The sequence below is a fragment of the Trichogramma pretiosum genome, unplaced genomic scaffold, assembly GCF_000599845.2.
Source record: "Trichogramma pretiosum strain Unisexual culture from Peru unplaced genomic scaffold, Tpre_2.0 scaffold105, whole genome shotgun sequence".
Taxonomy (NCBI): domain Eukaryota; kingdom Metazoa; phylum Arthropoda; class Insecta; order Hymenoptera; family Trichogrammatidae; genus Trichogramma; species Trichogramma pretiosum.
The window spans coordinates 249,248-272,447 of NW_019641673.1; the positions used below are offsets into that span (position 1 = coordinate 249,248).

The 23,200-nt window shown below is 36.2% G+C and overlaps 1 protein-coding gene across 1 annotated transcript in view; it reads left to right on the forward strand.

Moving 5' to 3' along the window:
* LOC106658637 (cyclin-dependent kinase 14) overlaps positions 1–23,200 on the forward strand; it is a 29,150-nt gene that overhangs the window by 2,269 nt on the left and 3,681 nt on the right. The window contains exons 3-6 of the mRNA XM_014380659.2: positions 9,952–10,041; positions 16,309–16,437; positions 16,501–16,694; positions 21,422–21,807. Coding sequence (XP_014236145.1) covers positions 9,952–10,041; positions 16,309–16,437; positions 16,501–16,694; positions 21,422–21,807 — 799 coding nt within the window. The remainder of the gene's footprint in view (positions 1–9,951; positions 10,042–16,308; positions 16,438–16,500; positions 16,695–21,421; positions 21,808–23,200) is intronic.

A 23,200-nucleotide genomic window follows, 5' to 3' on the forward strand; every position in this document is an offset into this window, starting at 1 on the left:
ATCTTTGAAAAACAAAGAAATTCCATTAAATTAATTGAAAATCCGTCCACTAGAAAAAAAGTTATGCAATAATTAGTGTAAAATACGTCTTTTTTCACTTTTCAACCTCTGTAACTTTTCTCGTATTAGTGCGATCGAGCTCCTGGACGTCTCATTTTAAAGGTAATAACCTACAGAATGATGTAACATATTTTTTATGTAGGTAAAATTGTTTATAATGCAATCTGTAGACGCGTATAAACGTAATTTTATGGCTCTGACGTACTTTCCATTTGTTTATACACGTTTTTCGCTAAGATAAATTATTAAAACAACGTGGTAACTTAGTTCAAATGAAAGTACATCAAAAAACAAAAATTTTAAGGGGTTTAGAAAGGAAATCGGTCCAGTAGATGCCAAGTTACAACCTTCTGAACTAGCGCGTAGAAACGAGCGAGCGCTTAGGGCGTGCACACTGAGACAACATGAACTCATGAACCAAGGCTGTAACTTGGCATCTACTGGACCGATTTCCTTTCTAAACCCCTTAAAATTTTTGTTTTTTGATGTACTTTCATTTGAACTAAGTTACCACGTTGTTTTAATAATTTATCTTAGCGAAAAACGTGTATAAACAAATGGAAAGTACGTCAGAGCCATAAAATTACGTTTATACGCGTCTACAGATTGCATTATAAACAATTTTACCTACATAAAAATTATGTTACATCATTCTGTAGGTTATTACCTTTAAAATGAGACGTCCAGGAGCTCGATCGCACTAATACGAGCAAAGTTACAGAGGTTGAAAGGTGAAAAAAGACGTATTTTACACTAATTATTGCATAACTTTTTTTCTAGTGGACGGATTTTCAATTAATTTAATGGAATTTCTTTGTTTTTCAAAGACGAATAAAATAAAAACAAATTGTTTTAATCTATCTTCAATATTTTTCAAGATATGGCTGTTTAAACAATTAATTTGTTTATAACAAAAAATTGACCAGGATTTCGGCCTGGNCACGGTGGGCCTGAAGCCGCGATAGGTTTCATCAAAATGGCCACCAAAACTGATTGCACCACTGTTTAGTCGGTCAATCACAGATGAAAACCCCGTTCGAACCAAAATCCTAGCTGATCCTGTTCAAAAGTTATACGTATTTTTCTATTTTTATCCAAAAACCTCTATTTATAGTCCGGACGCTGGCTCGGTTTTCGTAAAAATTTCCGACTCCACGGCATTTTTACACGTTTCTAGACGTATTTTGATGCGCTGAATCGATTTTTCGAGGTTGATTTTCTCGAATCAGGTGCGTTTAAAAGTTATAAACAAATTAATTGTTTAAACGGCCATATCTTGTAAAATATTGAAGATAGATAAAAACAATTTTCTTTTCTTTTATTTATTTTTAAAAGACAAAGAATTTCCATTAAATTAATTAAAAATCCGTCCACTAGAAAAAAAGTTATGCAATATTTAGTGCAAAATTACTAGAAATACGTCCTTTTTTATCTTTCAACCCCCGTAACTTGGCTCGTATTAGTGCGATCGAGCTCATCGACGTCTCATTTTAAAGGTAATAACCTACACAACAATTCGGTATAGCTTTTATCCCAGTATGATTGTTTATAAAGCAATTATTAGCGGTTTTGAGACGTAATTTAGTGACTGTCACGTACTTTTCATTTATTTATACGCGTTTTTCGATGGGATAAATTATTATAATAATGTAGCAACTTAATACAAATGAAAGTATGTCAAAAAACGAAAATTTTAAGACGTTCCAAAAGGTAATCGATCAAATTGTTTTACTCTATCTTCAATATTTTACAAGATATGGCCGTTTAAACAATTAATTTGTTTATAACTTTTAAACGCACCTGATTCGAGAAAATCAACCTCGAAAAATCGATTCAGCGCATCAAAATACGTCTAGAAACATGTAAAAATGCCGTGGAGTCGGAAATTTTTACGAAAACCGAGCCAGCGTCCGGACTATAAATAGAGGTTTTTGGATAAAAATAGAAAAATACGTATAACTTTTGAACAGGATCAGCTAGGATTTTGGTTCGAACGGGGTTTTCGTCTGTGATTGACCGACTATACAGTGGTGCAATCAGTTTTGGTGGCCATTTTGATGAAACCTATCGCGGCTTCAGGCCCACCGTGCGGACTAATCCTGGATGGCTGAGTTTTGTGGAATTTTGATTTAGACCTTCATATCAGTTCCATTATTCAATATGTGCTCAAAAACATTAATAAATGTTTTTTATTTCTTGCTTTTTTTCACATCTGTTAGCGTTCAAACTTTTTTATAACTCTAATCAAAATTCCACAAAACTCAATCCTGTAGAGCATTCTCCTGAAGATTTTGCTCCGTACCAGATGTCTCCACCTATAAAACTCTGATCTGAACCATGCGCACAGGGACAAAATGCTATTATAGCAAAAATGAGTTATTTTTAGATGCAAATGCCTATTCTGCAACGTTTTCCACATTTTTAGGGCTCAAAGTTGTCAATTCTGTGTTGAGAATGTAGATTGACATTAAACTGTGATTTATATCACAAAAAGGCCAAAGAAGAGTGAATTGGTGTATGACTTTCCTGAAGGGCTCAAAAGGGTCTTGAAAATTGAAAAAAAATTATTTTATTTTTGAGTAGAATTTTTTGCTACCTTTCCATTGCATTTTCCAAAACTTCAAAATTTTTATTATTCACTGAGATACAGCTGTTTCTGTGAGCATTTTTATTATGTTTTGCGGAATAGATTTTTTTTTCTTTTGTGTTTTCTGGCGTGTCGTATATTTCGTAACTTTCAGAGCGTGTCGATTGAGTTACAACATCAGGGTCGCGTATAGTTCTTAAGAACATCAATGGTCACAAACGCGAACCTCAAGCGAGGTGACCAAACTCATATGTCATTCTCAATCAGTAGATATGATGTAAACCATCCAGTCGCTGGACAGTTAGTAGCGGCGTGGCGGAATGTTGATCTTTTGAGCCTCCTAGTTAGCATATAGACATGAATGAATACCTACAATGGATCATTTATGTCTTAATCAATCATTTAAAACCACTTATATTAACTTTTGAGCAGTAGTTTATAAGATATTAGAATAAAAAGATAACCTCTTCGTGAGCCTATGACTGGACATGCAAAATGCGACTTTGCCTCTGTCCCGAATTTATAACCCCAGTAGCTGGACAGCATAGATCGATACGCGCTCATACAATTCATTCAAAATTAACGATTATTTTACGATTTAATATTTAGTAGTCTAGAGAAGACTGGTGAAATAAATGCACGATACTGATCATTTTATTAGTTTTTCTATAGTTGATAAGTAAGTAACTAAATGGAAAAAAGGTATCAATTTATAAGAATATGTGAACGCGATTTTCGCGTATTCACCTGAAGCTCAATAGATAGATTAAAATTTATTGTACATATAATTTTACCAAGTAAATTTCATTCATATAATGAGAAAGGATGGCGGATGGAGGATGGCAATTTGAGATCAAGAAATAATACATGTAATTAGAAATCTAATAATTTTTTAAATTTAGTAACTTTTTATTGATAACAATATAATAAAATTGAATTTAAAATTAATGTACTTATATAAGTAGAAGCGGTAGCACTCGACTTGTCGCATCATAAGAGTCTGCGCATAAATGTAATAGGTTAGGCCTGGTGTCCCGCTACCGTCTAAGAGTCAATTTTTCCATGCCGAAAGATGGACACTGACAATTTGAAAAATTAATAATTTTTCCTTTTTTTTTCAATTTTTGTTGAATTAATAATTGTTTATAGATTCTAAAAAATTGAACAAATGAATATCGAGCGAGTAATAATCTAAAGACTGAAGTGCTAATTCTTTAAGGAAAGCAGTAAGGCCAATATGGTAGTTGCTTCGGCAGTCGTCTAACCTATCTATCATACATATTTTATGGAAGAATAAAGATTTTTTCACGTATTCAAGTGTAAGTTATCAATGTAATAGGGTCCCAGGTTAATTTCTAACTTATCATAATCATGAAAAAAGGTCATATAATCTTATTTTCAGGATATTCCTGATAAGGTGTCCAGCATTCGGTCATGTCCAGTATTGGGGACGTTTATCTTAGGGTAGTCAGACCAATTAATGACCGGGTACCAGTGAATGACCATTTTGGAAAATATCATATGAAAAACAATTAAAAATATGTTTGTATGTACGTTATTCAATACTTTAGTGAACGATGCATCTTGTTTTCCACATTCGAAAATAATTTAACAAGGAAAAACAATAGTTATTGAATATCCAAAAGTGGTGATTTTACTGGTCGAAAGCGATCAATCACGACAAGTATTCTTCCCTCATAGTATGAGATCATTTTTCTTGAAAAAAAATATTCCTATGACAATGAATATATAATAACAAATTTATTGAAATAAAAATTGTAAATAGTTAAGGGCAGTCATACACCAATTTACCCTCTTTGTCATTTTTTTGATATAAACCACAGTTTAATGTCAATCTACATTTGCTACATAAAATTGACATCTTTGAGCCCCAAAAAATGTGAAAAAAATTGCAGAATAGGCCTTTGCATCTAAACGAAGTTCATTTTTGCTATTTTAGCCTTTTGGCACTGTGCGCAAGGTTCAGATCAGAGTTTTTGGGTTGGAAGATCCTGATAGGTCTCAAAATCTTCAGAAAAGTATCCTTTATGGGCTGAGTTTTGTGGAATTTTGATTTAGGCCTCCATATCAGTTCTATTATTCAATGTGTGCTCAAAAACATTGATAACTTTTTTTTATATCTTGCTTTTTTCACATCTTTTTCATACAAACTTTTTTATAACTCTAATCAAAATTCCACAAAACTCAGCCCATAAAGGATACTTTTCTGAAGATTTTGAGACCTATCAGGATCTTCCAACCCAAAAACTCTGATCTGAACCTTGCGCATAGTGCCAAAAGGCTAAAATAGCAAAAATGAACTTCGTTTAGATGCAAAGGCCTATTCTGCAATTTTTTTCACATTTTTTGGGGCTCAAAGATGTCAATTTTATGTAGAAAATGTAGATTGACATAAAATTGTGGTTTATATAAAAAAAAAATGGCAAAGAGGAGTGAATTGGTGTATGACTCCCCTTATGATTAATAGTATAAGCCAACAAACAAATATATTTCATCGAACCTGATTCGTTGAGCATTGTTTCATAATCGAGTTCAACTTTTTCAATTTATTTTTATTTATTAATATTTAAGCATAATTCTAATTAGAATAAGGAGTCTTTTTAGATTGAACTAAAAGCTTTTGTTGTTTTTTTTTGTAATAAAGGACTCAAATTTTTGCATAGCAAAAAATAAATCATCAGAAATTTTCAAACTTTTCGATTGCTCCACTTGGTGTGGGAATTATTTTACTGGTATTTTCTTCTTATTTTTCATCACCATCAGATGATTCCTCATTAAATTTTTGTTTTTTATTTGAAATATTATCAATTATTTCTTGCTCACTTAATTTTCCAAATGTTGATACACCATCAACGACAGAATGCTGATTTTAACATTCTACTTGCGACTAAAGCATCTATTTTGGGGTTAACCGTTGAATTCTTTTCTATAAATAGTATATTATCACCACAGGCCGCGAAAAACAGAAAAATCCCAGGTACGTGTGATTAGTAGCTGAAGCGAAGCCGAGGTCAATAAACACGTGCCCTGAGGCTTTCTTTTTTCGCAGCTTAGGCCTGTATACTACTTTTCATACTGCGTGTCCTGAAATAGTTATTTACACATCAATGGCTGATAACGGGATGATTGCAGCCGAGGTGTGTTTGCAGCGTTGGGGCCGCTGCGCGGCCGAGGTGACTACAGCGCCCCAACGCTGCAAACACACCTCGGCTGCAATCATCCCGTTATCAGCCATTGATGTATAAACAATTTTTCTGCTTACTTGCCCGTTTTGAGGAGCAATACCTAAAAAGATTCAATTAATGATGAAGCTCAGACACAAGCTGTTAACAATAACGTCGATGAAGATGTTATGTCGCAAGAGAGGATCGCGAGCCGGAGGCGAGCTGTATTAGCATTATATGTGTCTCGTCGCGAGCCGAAGGCGAGCTGTAGTAGTATTGTAAGTGTTTCTCGCGAGCCGAAGGCGAGCTTTATGTATATGATTTTTTTCGTCTTCACTACTGCTGGACCCACTTTCGTCGGCATTATGCCCAATGTTTGAGTTTAAATCCATCGTGCGGTATACGTAAATATAAAAAAAATTTGGTTAAGTCGGATCTGCGCAGAAGCGAGTGAGGGACAGTGAGTGAGCGTGGCAACCCGCTATACGCACCGCTGTGCTACGTTATACGTACGACATATAAAAACAAGCGCTCGCTATACTCACCTCCTCGCACTGTAATCATTATTATAGTGCCAGGAGTCATGATTATAGTGCGAGGACAGTGGCGCCGCGCTGCTCGACTGAAATCGACGGCATTACCCATTGACGACGCTCAGTACGAAATACGCCTCAAACGGGCTAGTAAGCTGAAAATAGCTTTTTCTGTTTTGCGAAGCATCCGGGAAATAGTCACTTTTGAGCCACTGGTATGAAATTGACATGCCCGAGGTGAAAGATGCCTCTCCCCAGAGCAGAGCAGCAAGATGCCACTTAGCGCTTCGAGTAGAAAGATGTCACTTCGACGCTCGGTATTTCTGCGTTTGAAGCTTCAATTTTAACTTTTATCTTCATTCCAACGCCAGATTCTGAAAGATCATTCAATTTTACTTCGCAAACATGAAACATTAACATGGTGTCACTTCAAATGCAGAAAAAACCTTCCTACAGAATCACGCGCCAAATGGCATTTTTCTGCTGTGCTCTGCGGAGCGGCCTCTTTCAGCTCTGGCACGTCGAAATAGTAAATTTCGTTATGACTGCGTGAAGTGAATGATTCTCGTCCGAGTGATGTATACTATTTTTTTATCACGAGTTGTGGGAAGTTTGAAGGAAGCGGAAAAGGAAAGAAGGGGGTGGAAACGGGCGCATGAGCGGGCCCACGGGCCATAAAAAATTCTGTTTATAGCTTTTTTATTTTTAATAATGAAAAAATTAAATTTTTTTAAATATGAAATTTAATCTTTCTGTTTGTCATCAAAAAGACAATAGTACAAAATTGTATCCATTTATTTTCATTATCAGTATGAATATTAACCCATTAAATCCCAAGAGGACGTTTTTTTGACACTCATTTCGGTCGCTGTATTTTTAATGAAAAAGGGGTAAAAAAAAATATACGAGTAGCCTGTTCTTATGTAAAATTTAATGCCCTTTTAGAATCTGAGCTCAGATTTTCAAAAAAATAATCAGGTCAAAAGTTATGGTTGATTTTATCCAAAAAAGCGTGATTTTGAAAAAAAAATTTTTTTATTTTTTAATTTTCCAAACGGGAAGCATTTAAAATCTCATGGTTTTCGTACAAATACCGCGTCCTCGATGTCTAAACTAAAAGTTAGAGGGGTTCCGATTCGAAAAATTAATGTTTAAACAAACAAAATGTTGGTCGGAACGCGAAAAAATAAAAAAAAAACTTCTAGGATTTTTAACTCGAAAACGAAGGACTTGAGGAAAAAATTTTATAAAACAAAACCTGTTTAGAATTGATCAAAGAATACGCGTGATTTTTTTTCCGAATTTTCGGAGCGATTTTTGGATTTTTGGATATGACCATTTTTCCAAAAATCCAAAAATGGTTCCAAAAATTTTGAAAAAAATCAAGCGTGTTCTTTAATCAATTTTAACAACTTTTTGTTCCATAACTTTTTCTCGTAAAGTTGATGGTTATTTCCTGTTGGAAACATTGATCTTGAAGTTCACTTGAAAAATCCGAATTATTCTCCATTTTGAATAAGATAAATCACTCTAGTTAAGATTTGGAAAATCAGGTTTCCGTGGATAGTCTGTTACTTGAATGTATTGCTCCCATTTTATTTACTTCAAAGGACTCGCAGTTTGTTGCATCGTTTGAAAAATGATCTTATAACGTCCTACTACTCTATTTATTCTAAGCCTGGAGTTTCCTCCACTAGCTCTAGACATAAATCGGTTTCTCAGCAAATGTAATGGTAGTGTTGGTATACAGGGATACCTTATAAATGTAGTATTGGTATGCAGAAATACCTTGTCAATATGGTAGTGGTATACACTGTATACTATACAGGGATACCTTGTTAATATGGTATTGGTATTGTCACGTGGGCACACCGGGCCCCACCAGTGACTCGGCGTTACGTCACGCGCGACGAGGTAATGAGCGTAGCTCTTTAGTTATCTCGTCGCACCTTGAGTAGTCAGTCCAGTTGCGCAGCCACGAGCGCTGCATTATTCTCTCTCTCTCTCTTGCGTACTGTCATTGTAAGTCTTGTGTCGAAGTTACTTTACCCCTCTCCATCCTCGCCCCACGTAACAGTATACAGGGTGGTATTGTACACAATATTTATTATATATATACCTTGTATTTACAAGGTGTGTATATATATATATATATATATACCTTGTATTTATATATATACACCTTGTAAATACAAGGTATGTATATAATAAAATTATTTTTTTTTTTTTTTAGTCATCGATTTTCCAGATTTGTTTGGGAGGCCAGAATTTTAGCGCGAGACTCATTCAACGCGTACTATATAGAAATAAAAATATATAGATATGGAATATGTATCATCGACGCGATGTCATTGGACGTCACAATCTATTGACTATTTTTTTATAGTAACTTTTTTGCATTTATACAATTTATACATATCTTGGCATCTGCTTTACAATCAATAGAAGAATGTTCTCCTGCACATTTGAAGCATACCTTTTGGTTTGAAAGACTTCTCTGCATTTGTTAAAACTATAGTTATAACCACAGCAGTTCTTAAATCTATTGACGTTGAAGTTTTCGAATACTTTGCAGTTCTGGTATCCAAAAAAACATATTTACTTTTCATTATTAATGAATAGGCATCACGTGTCACTTGTGCCAGAACCGCGTTTAATTGATTCTTCTGTTGGTATATGGTGTATTATTTCAAAAGCGTGATATGGCATGGCTTGTTATCGTAGCTATTAAAAAATTGTAAAAAAATGAAAACTAAGGCGGTAGAACCTTTAATTTAACAGAAGTCTACCTTTCACAATTATAAAATTTCCATAAATTACGTTTTTCCATATACATATGGAAATAATATAAATCAGGTAAATAATCTGTTCGGGAGTGAGCTAAGATCACACTATATCGCGTATAGTCACTCACACAAACGCCGAAATCAAAGAAAACGAGAGGAAAATTAAATACAATTTTTAGTGAGGATGAATAGTCGCCCAGGATGAATTGTCGCTGATGAGTTGTCGTGGGCTGTCGCAGGATGAGTTTTCAAAGGATGAGTAGTCTGGATCCCGGGTAGGAGGGGAGGGGGGGGGGCCAAAATTNGAGGGGGGGGGGGGGGGTCCAAAATTTTGGGTGTTGGCATTTTTTTTATCATGTACTATAACATACCGAAAGCGCGTCAAGATTAGTGACATACGTGCGAACGAAAAGTTAAAAAATTAATATTCTGACCCATATATAAATGGGTCAGAATCAGAATTTTTAAAATAAACCTGGGGACGAGGTCCACGGATTTTTCTGGAATTTTGATATGTTATAGTACATAATAAAAGAGTCCTAAAACTCAAATCTTAGACCCCCTCCCCCCTCCTACCCCCCACCCCCACTATAAAAGTCTATTTTCTATTCATATTTATTCTGAAGCCCGAGTATGTACTCTACGGGAAGGGATGAGAAAAAAGTAATTTTGAACATAAAAATCCTCGATGTCAACAGGTTAATAATTAAGTATTTCTCTATTGATGAAATATAATTAGTAGAACCAGTATATCAATGAAATCGTTGTCATTAAAATTTTAACATAAAAAAATGTTACAGGAAATTTAAAAACACAAAGAAAAAAAGATGGAACTTTGAGCAGAGTTCAAAAATTGAAGAAACGGTTGAGCTTAAGTTTTGGACGCCTGAGTAAGTATAAAAAACTGAAAATGTATTTAACATTAAACTGAATCATAAACTAGTAGTTATTGTGAAAGTTGATTAAAAATGTATATTATTTATTGGCCCTCTTTATAAGGATAAAATTATGATGTTTTAATTTTTTGACACAAGGAAAAAAAGTATTCGTAACGAAGTATGCATTTTTTGTGCGTGCATGTCGTTAACTCGTGTTGGGCCAACGGACAAAATTTCACACATTTTTCCTGGCGTTGCGAACTAATTGTGAAAAAGTATCTGAGAAATGTTTAAGGGGGGAAAGGCACCTAAAATCTAAAAAAAAAAAAATTTTTTTTCATTGACTTTTTTGATAGGATTTTTCCTCGGCTTTCCAGTACCGTGATCGGAATTTTAAAATTTTAACTGTACCGTGATGTACAGCTTATTTAGTACCGATAATTTTACGATTATTTAGAAAAAATGAATGAAACGACTCAAAGATATATCGTGGCCATTCTCTCATGAATCTCGAGACTTTCATAAGTCCGTAGCGCCATCTATTGATACTCGTTTTATTCTTTGGTTAGAGTACATCTAGCAGAAATTTGTTTATTTACATGGCTATAGGTGTACAGTAACGCCACCACTCGCAGCACGTGGGTTTCGGCATATCTTCTGTCTCTCTCTGTTTCGTGCACGAGCCCTGATCAAATGTCAACAACAGTCTGCTGACTGCTTCTTGATTTTCCAATGGCTAAAAATTACATTTTTTTTAAAGTGAAAAAAGTATATGTAGAGTGCAATTTTATCTTTGCAACTCAACATAGTGTTTCATAATAAAGCTATGAAGAAGTTTCAATAGCTTTTTATAAAAATGTGACATTTTTAGCAGTTCTAATTCAAGAAATACAGAAGTATTACATATGTAAATTGACATATATGGTGCATTATTTCAAAAGTGTGATATTTGGAGTGGGTAAAATGGGCAATATTGGAAAAATTGAAAAACTTATTTTCTTCTATTTTGAGTTTAATTTTTCCGGACCCCCGTAGTTTCTGACACTTGATTCTTTGTTTTTTCATGGAATATTCACTTTTTACCGGCCATCATCTAATCCGTTTATTTTCTTATTGCAAACATGAAAATTTGTCACGGAGGGGACACTCACGGAGGGGACAAATCGCACTTTCATCAAATTTCACGACGACAACAAAGTTGAAAATTTTTTTTCCGATCAAGCACAAAAATTGTTTGTAAAGACGAACGTTTTTACGCCAGCAGATTCAAAAATAAAAAGTGCTAGCTCAAAAACTCGTCGATCACGGAGGGGACACTTTATTTTACTAGTACGATTTTCGTGTGCAAGTATTGTTATAGCGAAGCTGCAACTAAGATTTGAATATTCTACGGGTAAAAATCGAGTACTTTAGTTCTGAAAGATGACCCTCGTATAGTTAGAGAGGTCAAAATTATTGTCTAGCACGTTTACTGGCACTATATTTGTAATGATGTAAAATTTCACATAATTTAAGGACACATTTGTAACTTATATACAATTGTTTTGAGACTATTTAAGATGACGAGTCATACAAAAAAACTTTCTTTAGGATGTATAGAATAAGGCCCATGTATCACAATATTGCTGGATACTTGTAAAAATATTTTTAATGAGTGAAAACAATCGATTCTGAGTTCAGGACAGGTCACGGAGGGGACATTTGGTGTGTTTATCTGGCTGGCAAATCGATGTGGTCTTTTTTTATGGAAATTTTATAGTTGCGGAAGGTAAAATTGGGTAAAATGAAAGGTTCTACCGTCTTAGTTTTCATTTTTTCAAAGTTTTCTAATAGCTACAATAACAAGACATGTCATATCACGCTTTTGAAATAATGCACCATATACATCAGTGTATATGTATGTCACTGTACTTTATGTATGTGTATATGACTGTATCATATATATTATTGTATGTTGCATGTGATGAACAAGATAAGTGATAATTGATCAACTTGTAGTAATTTATTTCCAAGTATCTAGTGATAAATGTTTTATGAATGTTAGTGAATAAGTAGAAGACTGGGTTCAAGTTCTAATGTGAGATTGTGTATATTTGTGTGAAAAGTTGATTTAGACATAATCAACTTAGTTACCAGTTTCTACATAAAACCCATATTAGCGTATACTAACATTTTAGTGCAACTTATAAAATGTAGTAATGAAATTGGCGCATTTGGCTTTGTGTGGCTGTCTGGGATAATTGAACATTGTCCTTGTGGGTCCAATATGTTGAAAATTCAAATTCAATTACCGTTCTTTATCGTCCAAAAAGTTTTAAGCAGCCTCAGTGACATGAGAGTGTCATTATGACATATATTGATGTATTTTGGTTTTTTTCAACTCTTGGGCAGTTATGTTTTATCTCAAAATTGCTTTGTTGCCGTAACTTTCCATGAAAACCGTTTGAGCAAATGAGCTGAAATTTTCAGGGATTGTTCTACATGAGAATGGCTACAAATGCAAGCACTTTCAAAGGTATTGGGACAAATGAGCACTTTTTTCAGGCTATGATGTAGCATAATCTGTCGTTTTATCATATATATTAATGAATAAATGTGTATATGTGGCTGGCAAATTGTGTATAACTAATTAAAAAATCTGAAAGTGCTTGCGTTTGTAACCATACATCTAATGATCAAAATGAGACCCCAAGAACCATGATTGAACCATCGGTTCTAGCTGGATCCTACGGCACAGGGGTACCTGTCAGGACTGTGGGCTTGCTTCATCGAGGAGGGTTCTATGGTGACTGGGACCTCAATTTTCATATTCCAGAGTGAAAAAATTTGAAAAAAGAGTGAAGAAAACAGAGTTTTCTCTGTATATTCCAAAAAAAATTTTTTTCTTCATAATTAATAAATTTTTCATAAATGTAGGTTTAAGGTACCTTTCCCCCCTTAATTAATAACACAGCTCTAAAAAAAAAAAAAATTTCAAATCCACCGACCGGACCTAGTGGACTTTATGTTTATGGGGTCGCTGAATCCGAATCCGGGGTCGGTTTTTCAAGGTTGGTTCATTTTAGAGGTCATTTGAAGGTCAAATAATAGGAAAACGGTAAAAAATCTGAAAAAATTCATACATGGGTTTTTAAGGATGCTGAATTCAAATCCGAGGTCGGATGACCTTTAGGAGGTCACTTTCAAGGTCATTTGAAAATATCCGAAAAAATCACCCTTATGTTTTGAGGGTCGCTCATTCTAAATCAGAGGTCAGTTTGACTGTATCCGGCCTTGTAAAGGTCATTTGAAGGTTATTTTATGGTCAGATCACGAAAAATGCTTAAAAAAATCTGAAAATACTCATTCAGAGGTTTTTAAGGATGCTGAACTCAAATCTGAAGTCAGATGACCTCTATTAAGTCACCTTCAAGGTCATTTTAATGTTAAATTTATTTAATGCGATAAAATATTGGAAGAAGTTTGTGTTTAGTTTTTTAAAACTGAATTAATTTTTTAGTCTGAGACCTTTAGCGAGCTTACATTCTGGGATAGAGCTGCTTTTTTCCCTACTTAATAAATATAATACATTTTTTCTAAGCTATATCCCCGCAGTAAAGCAACCAAAAAATCTCTTAATTTTTTAACAATCAATTTTTACTTCCGTTATTATAAAGTTTACCTTAATTTTGTTGACATAGCTTCAGGTAAATTTTTCTTTATATGTGAATATAATATAGGCTATTTTATTTTTCACTATAGAATTGGGTCACAAAATTTGAAAAATTCTTCATCAATGGATTTTTCTTTGATTAAAACGAATGTATTTTAAAATTTTGTGAAACAATGTCTGAGAGTGTAAAAATAAATTCACTATAAGTATATCCTTATGACAAAGTAGAGATGAGCCAGGTGGATCGGCATATCTTTTCATATTAATGCACCGTTTTCGTTCGTGACATTGATATGGAGAAATATGCGGCTCTTTTAACTTACCTCTCATTCTGACACACCTTTTTCTCTTCTAGTCTTTACCTGCTGCCTCGATAAGTTTGATGTCGGTGAAATGAAATGTAATATGTCATATAAACTGCATTTCTGACATAACCATTCAAATCAGTTTCCGGAAATCTGTGGTGATTTTAGTAACGAGCATGGAAAACGATTCCATCAAGACATGAAAAGTATGGAGCAGCGGTATCAAGGTAGATGGGATGTTTCGATGATGGCTGATCACTGCTGAATGTTGAAGAGAGTCAAAATAAGAAAGGCAAAAAACGCAAACGAAAACCATTACGCCGTTCGTTTGAAGAAAAAAAGATGCGTTGCGAAAAAAAAGTAAAAACGCATGCAAAATTAAGAATATTTTCTTAATTTTTTACTTCCTTGTATTAATTTAAAGTTGAAATGACCTTGAAGGTGACTTCATAGAAGTCATCTGACTTCAGATTTGAGTTCAGCATCCTTAAAAACCTCTGAATGTGTATTTTCAGATTTTTTAAGCATTTTTCGTGATCTGACCCTAAAATAACCTTCAAATGACCTTTACAAGGCCGGATACAGTCAAACTGACCTCTGATTTAGAATGAGCGACCCTCAAAACATAAGAGTGATTTTTTCGGATATTTTCATTGAATTCTTGTAGTTTGACCTTCAAATGACCTTGAAAGTAACCTCCCAAAGGTCATCCGACCTCGGATTTGGATTCAGCATCCTCGAAAACCCATGTGTGAATTTTTTCAGATTTTTTACCCTTTTCCAATTATTTGACCTTCAAATGACCTTGAAAGTAACCTCCCAAAGGTCATCCGACCTCGGATTTGGATTCAGCATCCTCGAAAACCCATGTGTGAATTTTTTCAGATTTTTTACCCTTTTCCAATTATTTGACCTTCAAATGACCTTGAAAGTGACCTCCTGAAGGTTATCCGACCTCGGATTTGGATTCAGCATCCTTAAAAAACCATGTATGAATTTTTTCAGATTTTTTACCTTTTTCTTATTATGTGACCTTCAAATGACCTCTAAAATGAGCCAACCTTGAAAAACCGACCCCGGATTCGGATTCAGCGACCCTAAAAACATAAAGTCCACTAGGTCCGGTCGGTGGATTTGAAAATTTTTTTTTTTGTAGAGCTGTGTAATTTACGATGAAAAATTTTATGAACTTTCCGAATTTGATGTCATAATTGTTAAAAAAGCTTATGAATAAAATGTTCGGACATTTAAACAACAAATAATAAGAATAATTTAAAAAAAAATTTATGAGACCCAAACTTTCGAATCGAAGGAATCTTTATCCATAGGTCTTATGCGTATTTTTTGCATATGAAAATTGCGCCTTGTAAAGAAAAACACCATGTACGTGTGAAATGTGTAAAATTTCGACCGTTAGGTAGGAAATGGGTTAATATTCACGTTTCAAACGAGCACTACAGGTTATAGCTCCTAACAGTTATGCAAAGCCGCTCAATTAATTTAACACGACTCCAAGTGCAACGAAAGGTACAGAGTAAAGGAAAAGTGGTTTTCTCGTATTATACGAGTACGGGTTTTTCATTAAATTTAATGTAAATCAACACTCATCTTGTGGCACGGCATTTTTTCCTTCATATGAGCTGAAATTTTGCAGAGATTATTTTTTGGGTTGTTTGAAAACATTGAGGGGGCGTCCCGACGATTTGAAAAAAAATTTTTTTATAGCACTGTGTGGCATAGGTTAAGAAGTGAGGTTAGCGCACGAGCGTATACGAGTGTGATGCGAACGCAGCGGTGCCAGAATGTGCGACTTATGCCACAGAAAAGCGTGCCATAAATGTGAACTTATGCCATAAAGTGCTATAAAAACTATTCATGAATGCACATTCAGTGCAAATCTCGGGCGGTGATTAACGAGCGACATAACCTGCACACAACAGCTGATCAATATAGTACGAGAACAGCGAGCTGACGCACCTGCCTAGGGACTATTTAGTTAGGTTAGCTCTTGTTACTTTCATCGTACGCGAAACTAAGAAAACTTGACTAGAGTAATACTCGGAAGTATCTTTTTAAGCTTTATACATAAAACTTGAGTTCAGAAGAGATTAATGGATTTTCCTTGGACTTATTTCTTGTGCCAAGCAAAAATAAAAAAAGTTTCACTGTTAAAAAAGCAAATATTACTAATAAAGTATCGTTTCTTCTATATTTTTAATGAGATACTATGCTAAACGAGAATGCGCACAAGTGGATAGTTCTTTATTTTAGTAGAGCTTTTAAGAGTTTAAAATTTTTTACTAATTTCTTTTGTAATTTTAGCAATTGCTAAAGATGATTCTGACGATCCAGTTGATCATTGCAATGTACCTTACAATGGTTATTCAGAAGAGTTTTTGGATAGACTTGAACCAAATCGCATTTTATCAACTAATAATCAAAGACAATTTGGTAACATTGTATTTTAAATATTTATAAACTTAATATTTTAAACTAATCGTTAAATATATTTAGGTTGGAAAAATATCGACGATTTAGATAGAGTACATCGGCAACTATCGGTTTCTAGTGACTCTAAACTTTTAGATGAAGATAGTCGAGAAGAAACAAAAGTGATATTACGTCCTCGACGCCTTCAAAGACCAAAATCTGAGGTTTTTATAGGTGACTCCCTTCCAAAACGGAATAAACGATTTTCGGCATTTGGGGTGAGTACATTTATTTTGTTACAGTAAGATAGTCGTACCTATTTATGACAAAGTTTCGAAAAAAATCACTTGCATTCTTTGACAAATTCAAAAACTTTTTCTGTTGTGTAATTTTTTGCCATAGCCTTCTGTTTTTGTGACAAAATATTGCACAGATCAACAAGTTGATGAAAATTGATAAAAAATATAACTAGAAATGAGTAAGAACGGTCCTTGGCTCAGTAAGTTAGCGTGCTAATTACATGTAATGAAACAATGCCGTTCAAGCCGTAGGTTCGGTTCTCTTTGAGGGAACGTAACGCTGCTGTTTTGGAGCCATGCCTCTATTTACGGTCATGTCCCCATATTTGGTCAATAATTATTATTAACAATTTAATTGTACGTAAGAAAATTTTTTTTAAAAATTGATTAAACGATTCGAACATCTTTATCAGAAGTATAATTATTAGAATTCAGATATTAAGTTTCAATCCTGAAGAAAAAATTAATTCAAAGTTGACCGAAAATATGGACACAATGAAGAACTTTCCGAGCAACTGATGCTCGGGCCAAAGAGCGCTGCGAGCGCCATTGATTCAGCATAGCGTCCGTTCCGGAAACGAGGCTCCCCCTCCCCGATGACAGGTACACTTTGCATTTCGTGGATCGGAGTAAATGAGCAAATCCATGAGCAAATTTTAAGCTCCTCGAAACGCATTCAAATAAACACAACTTTCACATAATCGCTGTCACAGAAACTTTTTTACAATCTGATCATGATACAAATGTGTACAATCTTCCGAATCTCAACTTTTATCATCAAGATCGCACTGGACGGGAGGGTGGCGGCCTGGGACTATATGTCCGTGAAGATTTTGCAGTAACGCAGCTTGTTACCTCCGAATCTGAATACTCCAACACGCCTGCGTTTGCTATTTACGCCGTCTCTCGTGGCATAACCAGATTTCTGGTGGCAGTTGTCTATCGCCGACCCACTGCTGCCTACCCTCATCTGTTTCTTGACACGTTATCTGAGCTCCTACCTTAATATAATGATGTAATCACACTCGGAGACTTCAACATCAACGTAGCAAAGTCCACCAACAGGCACGCTCTCTCTTTGAAAAAGCGCATTGCGCCTTACAATCTGCATATTCTCAGCTGTGAACCCACTCACCACGTCACTTACAGCACTGACGACTCGCTGCATCGACCTTGCAATAGTGAGGAGGCCAGAGCTTGTGAAGAATTTTACTGTGTGCCCTGACCCCTTCGCTGCGGGACATCACTTCATCAGTTTCGACTATCGAGTCCAATTGCCACCTTCAGAAACTTCAATTCGATTCACACGCAGCATCTCGAGAATCTCTCCCTCCACCTTTCCAATAGCTGCAGCATCTAAAATTAACAGTGATAACGACTTGGAGAGTCTGTCACACACGAGCACGCATCTCGGCGATGATCAGGCGACGATCGACCGACTTGTGTCTAGAATTACCAAAGGCATACTCGAGGTACTCGATGACACTGCCCCTCTCCGACAGACCAAGCTGAAGTCGGGCACCAGGCCTTGGGTCACGCAAGAGCTGCGCGAGCTTATGAGCCTGAGAGACAGAACGTATAGGTCCCATCTTTGTAGCCTCTCTGCGTCGACGCTTGCGCGCTTCAAGCAACTCCGCCGTACTATAAGAAACAAGCTTGACACTGCCAAAAATGCATATATAGCGATACACTCGCATCGGCCTCTTCGCCTGCGGATTATTAGAGGACTTTGCGTGGCACAGGAGTCGCTTCGCACGGCACACCTTCGGACCAGCCTGGCCATGAGAGCTTCAGTTTTCGTCATGTGACTTCGTGGGATGTAGAGACGGCCATGATGAGGTGTAAATCGTCTAGCTGTGGCTCTGACGGTGTTTCAGCCCGTGTGTTGTGACTGGCCTCGCCTACACTCTATGGCCATGTTGCGGAGCTTCTCAACCTCTCTTTCGACGCGGGCGTCTTCCCTTCTGTGTGGAAGCATGCGTCGATCGTTGCTTTGTCCAAGGTGCCTTTATACCCGCAACTCCATCTGACACTCGCCCTATCTCTCTACTGCCGGAGATGTCGAAGATTCTTGAGCGTCTTGCCCGCGCCCAGCTGACTGACTTCCTTGAGCAGCGTATTCTGCTTGATGAAAGGCAATATGGTTTCAGAATGGGGCATTCGACACAAACTGCACTTCTCGAACTCACCGGAGCTGTGCGAAACGCTATTGAGAAGAAGAAGGTCACTCTCCTTGTGTCCTTCGATCTCTCTAAGGCCTTTGACACCATTGATCATGGCCTGCTCACTACGAAGCTGAGACAGATGGGCTGCAGCGATCTCGCACTGCGATGGTTCGCCAGCTACCTGTGCGACAGGCGCATGTCTGTACAGCGCGCCGATGGCACCTTGACCCAATCATGCGCTACAACTTCTGGGGTGCCTCAAGGGTCTGTGCTCGGCCCGCTCTTATTCGCAATATTTGTTAACGACCTACGCACCGTCCTTCACCACTGTAATCACATCGTATACGCTGATGACACGCAAATCTACGCGCATGATTACCCTGACCGTATTCTGGAACTCATCGCTGCAGTCAACTCCGACGCTGAGTTGGTCGCTGCCTGGGCGCCTCGCTGTGACCTCCGACTCAACCCGAGCAAAACAACAGTGCAACTACTCGGCAGCCTCGCTTTTTTGACAAAACTCAAAGCCTCATGGCTTCCTAAGATAGCGGTTCAGGGAACTCACATCGAGCACTCTCCAATTGTGAAGACACTTGGCATCAAGCTTACTCTACAGTAATCTGTGTTGTGAATTGTGTGGAGATCCACTGTATTAACTGATTCGACTGTGCCATCTGCTGTGAAGTCTATGGATACGTATTGCGATAGTTTATTCCTGCTAAAATGACAAGCACTGGAGCTTCACTGCAGCACGAGCTTCCACCTCAACTTGCTGACTTCCTTCTGCGTCTTGACACGAAGCTTGACAACCTCTCAGCGCACCTTATGACCATCGAAGCGTCGATTTCCCGGCTTGAAGGCCGTATTGTGGCTCTTGAGACGCGGTCGGAACAGCAGGCCGCCGAAATGGCCGACATCCGCGCTGACATCGTCGGATTGAAGAAATCAGCTAGCTCTGGCTCTGCTTCTGGCCCTGCTCCTGTCCTGCCTAACTTACTGCCTTCACCGACTGGTTCACATCTGTTGGACCCGTGTGAGATCCTACTCACTGGACTCCCGACAGATGTGAGTTTGACTGACAGGGAGGCTCTCGACAAAGTCTTCTCTGGAATCGGACTTAAAAACTACAGCAGGTTTTTGGTTCATACTCGTGCATGGATCCCCAAAAACAGATGCAAATCCGCGCCTGACAACACCAGAGCATTCGTGTTCAAACTGTCGTCTTCAAGTACTCGTGACCACTGCATAATGAATGCGTGTAAGCTAGCCTCAATAAATACTAGTACACTTTTCGGAGTGGGTGATGGCAAAGTGAAATTGCGACCCTTGTGGTCAAGTGAACTTTAAAATTTGCTCAGGAAAGCTTATGATGTAGCTCAAAAGCTGAACTTTGCTCCACCAATAGTGTGAAATCTCACCGTTTTTACGCGTGAAGCCAATTGATTCGAAACCTATCCCCATTTCAACCGAACAAGACATCAGAGCGTTTAAGGCGATGCCGAGATGATGACATCCACGCAACGTTACACCAGAATACACTCATTTTTGCGACAACTACTGTATACTACTACCACTGCTACTACTAGTGCTATTATATACTATTGACACTACTCATATGTGCCAATACCCCTATATACTGCTTCTACTGTTACTATTATTGCTACTACATGTTACTACTACTATTACTATTGCATTCTACTATTCACACACATGTATACTGCATAGACGCTAAGTACCACTATTTGTTGAGCCACTTTACTTAACTATAGCTTATGATTAGTATTTGCTGATATAAGTAATATCAGCAATTTTATACATCAATGTAAATACCACTGTGCCGGATGGGGTTTACCCTGTGGCCAAATAAAGTTATTCAATCAATCAATCAATCACTAGCGACTCCGATCTAACCTCCTCACGTTCTCTCGCTATCACGGCTCGATTGCGAAATTTGTGTGCACTGTCGTGCATCTCCACCACGCATCAACGTGCGAGGCGCTGAATTTGCGTGAGTTAAAGCTACGCTTCAGTGTACTTGGTCCAAGCAACAAATCTAAAGTTAGTTTGGTTCTTCCATTGCCCTAAACACACCTCAAACACGCGCTTGGGTGTTATCACAATTTCCCTACCTTATCGGTTTCGTCGGTCGTGCAACATTCTCATGCATTCATAAGATTGTTCTCGCAACATTGGTGTTATTGGGCGCTCAGTGATATAGTCACAACGTCTAAAGATAGTATATTAGTAAGATATTCGTGATCATCATTTTTGATTAATTATAGGAATTGAAGTAATTATTTTCTCTCGTGAGAATCAGACGATTGTACTCGCCTTCGCTTTGTGCATAGCTTACCCGTTGCCTGAAGTACTATTTAGACGCGTTATTCTTAAAAATTTAAATAGAACAATTGTTAGCGAATCGATTTAACATAATTAGTAGTTAGATACTAGATGATGACTGAGTTGTAACTCGTTAATAATATGTTCAATACACAGATTCATTTAATCATAAAATTTAATTATATTGAAATGAATTTCCAGGGAGATTCGCCATTTGGAAAATCAGAAGCTTATATAAAACTAGAACAATTGGGTGAAGGCTCCTACGCAACAGTATTCAAAGGCTTCAGTCACTTAACAAACCAAATTGTAGCTCTTAAAGAAATAAGACTGCAAGAAGAAGAAGGCGCACCTTTTACTGCCATACGAGAAGCGAGCCTGCTAAAAGAATTAAAGCATAATAATATAGTCACATTACATGATATAGTGCACACTCGAGAAACATTGACATTTGTTTTTGAATATGTTCATACGGACTTATCACAATATATGGAACGTTATGGAAGTGGCGGAGGAGGCCTTGATCCGCGTAATGTAAAATTATTTCTTTTTCAACTTTTACGTGGGCTAACATACTGTCATCGCAGGTAATAAAATAACTTATCATATTTTAATAATAACTTATCATTTTTTAATAATGAAAATTTCAATAGTACTGATAACTTGAAACTTCTTCAGAGTAATAAGCGAATGATTTAAGAACTTGCAGTAGTCCGTTTAATATTACTTGACGGTAAAAACAGTGCATGCGTTGACAAGTCTGATGACTTCGCATTTCTCGTCTTGTAACTTATCGGTAACTGTGTGGAGTATTTACTGATCATGTAAAATATTCTTACTACTCATTATTTCAAAATCTTCAAAAGAATCAATATCTTATTGAACAGTGGGCCTAAATTAAGATGTAATAATCGTACAGACTGCATTTACTTAGTTTCATTGTTGTGTAGCTGTGAACGAAATTTCAGATAAAAATATTGAAAATTAAAATAAGTTTTCCATCAGTTTTCCCCAGTTATTCTGGTATTCTGTAGGATATTTCCTGACAGGATCATCGGAAATCAAAAATTCGACATATTTCTCAAAGTTTATACTGTAGGCTAGTGATGGAACGAAGGAAACGCAAATAAAATAACATTTTATAATTTATTTTCATTTTCAATATTTTTATCTGAAATTTCGTTCCCAGTTTTTTCAACGCACAAACTTCATAGTGTAAAAATTTCAAATTGATTAGACTTTTGGTTTTTGAAATATAATTAAAAAAAAAAGAAGAAATTATTTCCGTCACAAAAAGCTATGTGACTCCTTAACCCTTTAACCCCTGAAATGACCATTTTTGGACAACATTTACAGCGATGAATTACACCGACTAAAAATTGTTTAAAAAACTTTTCAGATATCATTTCATAAGTAAAATTAAATGTACTTTTCGAATCTGGGGTCAGAATTTTCAAAAATTTATTTAATAAAAAGTTATAACGAATTTTGTAAAAAAAAACATGAAATTTCAAGAAAAAAATCTCGTTTAACTCAAATCTCAACACGGAAAGAAGGTTCGCTCGAGCGTCTCTCGCATATAGATTTGATCAATGGCATGTATACTTTAATGTAAAATAGTTATAATTATGAAATTCAATATGGCGATCATAAATTTGACTCCTGTAAATCTGTATGTCATAAAATGATTTCGACAATTATAACTCGATAACCATCAATTTTACGGAAAAAAATTGTAGAATAAAATGTGTTTAGAATTAATCCTAAATATTTTTAATATTCTATTTACAGTATTAGGCTGTAAAAGTGAAAAAAAATTTTTTTGAACAACAGGCATAACAGCCTCTTTCAATAGACCATTTAAAAGTACTTTGTCTACTTGGACACTTATAAACAGTTAAACACACTGATAAAAGTCTAAAGATCTTCAAATATAAGCATTTTGTGATGTTAATTATCTTGTCAAATGAAATTATACTT